The sequence below is a fragment of the Nelumbo nucifera genome, chromosome 7, assembly GCF_055504915.1.
Source record: "Nelumbo nucifera cultivar China Antique chromosome 7, China Antique-T2T, whole genome shotgun sequence".
NCBI classification, from domain to species: Eukaryota; Viridiplantae; Streptophyta; class Magnoliopsida; order Proteales; family Nelumbonaceae; genus Nelumbo; species Nelumbo nucifera.
In genome coordinates this window covers 37385929-37388075 of record NC_142655.1, presented here as the reverse complement: position 1 = coordinate 37388075, position 2147 = coordinate 37385929, and the positions used below count along the sequence as shown (strand labels likewise).

The 2147-nt window shown below is 41.2% G+C and overlaps 1 protein-coding gene across 1 annotated transcript; it reads left to right on the top strand.

The window, feature by feature from the left end:
- Nucleotides 1–507: 507 nt before the first annotated feature.
- LOC148790369 (uncharacterized) lies at nt 508–1636 on the top strand. The gene is made up of 3 exons (XM_088892274.1): nt 508–592; nt 780–1004; nt 1197–1636. The coding sequence occupies exons 1-3, from the start codon at nt 508–510 to the stop codon at nt 1634–1636; spliced, it is 750 nt and encodes a 249-aa protein (XP_088748400.1).
- The last annotated feature ends 511 nt before the right edge of the window (nt 1637–2147 follow it).

The following is a 2147-nucleotide window of genomic DNA, read 5'->3' as shown; positions in this document are numbered from 1 at the left end:
CTTGGAGAGAACACTGCTGATTCTGCTCCATCCTATACTGCGCCATCTTCAGTGGAAGCAGTCTTTGGATCCTCTCTTGGGCGTGAACACCTTCATTGGGAGATATTATTTCTCCGTATCAGGTATAATCCTCTCCTACTGCTTTTGTTCAGATCTGGTTCAGTTTATTGTTCAAGATTGATCCTTGAAAATATGATTTTCTAAATAGGGAATGTGATTCCCAGTTGAAGGGAGAGAAATTTTTTTTTGAAATTCGCCCACTTTATTCCGCAAGATTTGGGTGTCCATACGATGGATCTCTCATCCCTTCACATCGATCAAATGCTAGAGAGACTAGCTGGTCTTGAGTTCTACTGTTTCCTAGATGGATACTCGGGCTATAATCGAATTCTAGTTTCACCCAAAGATCAGGAGAAGACCACCTTCATGTGTCCTTATGGCACCTTTGCTTATAGGAGGATGCCATTCGGATTATGCAATGCTCCCGCAACATTTTAGAGGTGCATGATGGCTATATTTTCTGATATGGTGGAGAAGCTTATGGAGATTTTCATGGATGATTTTTCATTCTTTGGTTCTTCCTTCGATGCATGTCTACATAACTTGGAAAAAGTACTCAACGTTGCAAGGAAACTCATCTAATGCTAAACTGGGAAAAATGTCTCTTCATGGTGCAAGAAGGTATTGTACTTGGACACAAGGTCTCATAGAAAGGGATTGAGGTTGGTAGAGCTAAGGTGGAGACAATTGAGAAACTACCACCACCAACATCTGTGCAGTCTATGAGAAGCTTCTTGGGGCAGCACAGGATTCTACAGAAGGTTCATTCAAGGATTTCTCCAAGATAGCCAAAACTTTGTCCAATCTATTACAGAAAGATGTGCCCTTCGATTTTACAAAGGAATGCCTAGAAGCATACAATATCTTGAAGGATAAGCTGACTAATGCACCGATCATAGTAGCATCAGATTGGACACTCCCTTTTGAGTTGATGTGCGATGCGAGTGATTTAGCAGTTGGAGCTGTTCTAGGACAAAGAGTGAACAAAAATTTCCAGCCAATTTACTATGCTAGGAGGACCTTGAACGGAGCTCAATAGAATTACACCACAACGGAAAAGGAATTACTAGCGGTAATTTTTGCTTTTGATAAATTTTGCTCTTATCTAATTTTGTCCAAAGTTATTGTGTATATAGATCACTCAGCACTCAAACATCTACTTGCAAAGAGGGATGCAAAGCCAAGGCTGATCAGATGGATCTTGTTGCTTCAAGAGTTCAACGTCGATATTCGTGATAAAACCACCGAGAACCTTGCTGCAGACCATCTCTCCCAGTTAGAGGATTCAGATTTGGGAGGGAAGACCACAAGCGTCCTTCGAGATGAATTTCCTAACGAACAGCTCTACTCAATTCAGGTAGATATATCCCCTTGGTATGCTGATTTTTCCAACTTTCTCGCAGGAAACGTCCTCCCTTCTAATCTTTCATATCAACAGAGGAAGAAATTCTTCTCTGATGTCAAACATTATTTGTGGGAGGACCCTTTTTTGTATAAGCTTTGTGCAGATCAGATCATTCGGAGATGTGTCCCTGACGAGGAGATGGAGTCGGTGCTCCAATATTGCCATGAATGAGAAGCAGGAGGCCATTTTGGAGCCAACCGCACAGCAACCAAAGTGCTACAATTAGTTTCTATTGGCCCACCTTATTCAATGATGCTCATAGGTATGTGTCCACCTGTGACCAATGCCAAAGGACAGGAAACATCTCTCGACACAATGAAATGCCTCTTACTAACATATTAATATGTGAAATCTTTGATGTATGGGGTATTGACTTCATGGGACCTTTCCCAAATTCTTTTGGAAATAAATACATCCTAGTTGCTGTCGACTATGTGTCCAACTAGGTGGAAGCCATGGCTTTACCCACAAATGACTCTAGGAGAGTAGTCAAATTCCTTAAAAAGCTATTCACTCGATTCGTCACACCACACGCCATAATTAGTGATAGGGGAACTCATTTTTGCAACACCCAATTTGAGCGGTTGGTGCAAAAATATGGTGTTATGCATAAATTAGCAACCCCATATCACCCTCAAACTAGTGGCCAAGTCAAATTAGCTAATAGGGAATTAAAAAGAAT

Excerpts from the sequence above, each read along its gene's own strand:
- LOC148790369 (XM_088892274.1), top strand. The coding sequence starts at position 508 with ATGGCTATATTTTCTGATATGGTGGAGAAGCTTATGGAGATTTTCATG. Across the intron at positions 593-779 it reads TGGTTCTTCCTTCGATGCAT|TCTATGAGAAGCTTCTTGGG; the intron begins GTCTACATAACT and ends ACATCTGTGCAG. Across the intron at positions 1,005-1,196 it reads TGAGTTGATGTGCGATGCGA|ATCACTCAGCACTCAAACAT; the intron begins GTGATTTAGCAG and ends TTGTGTATATAG.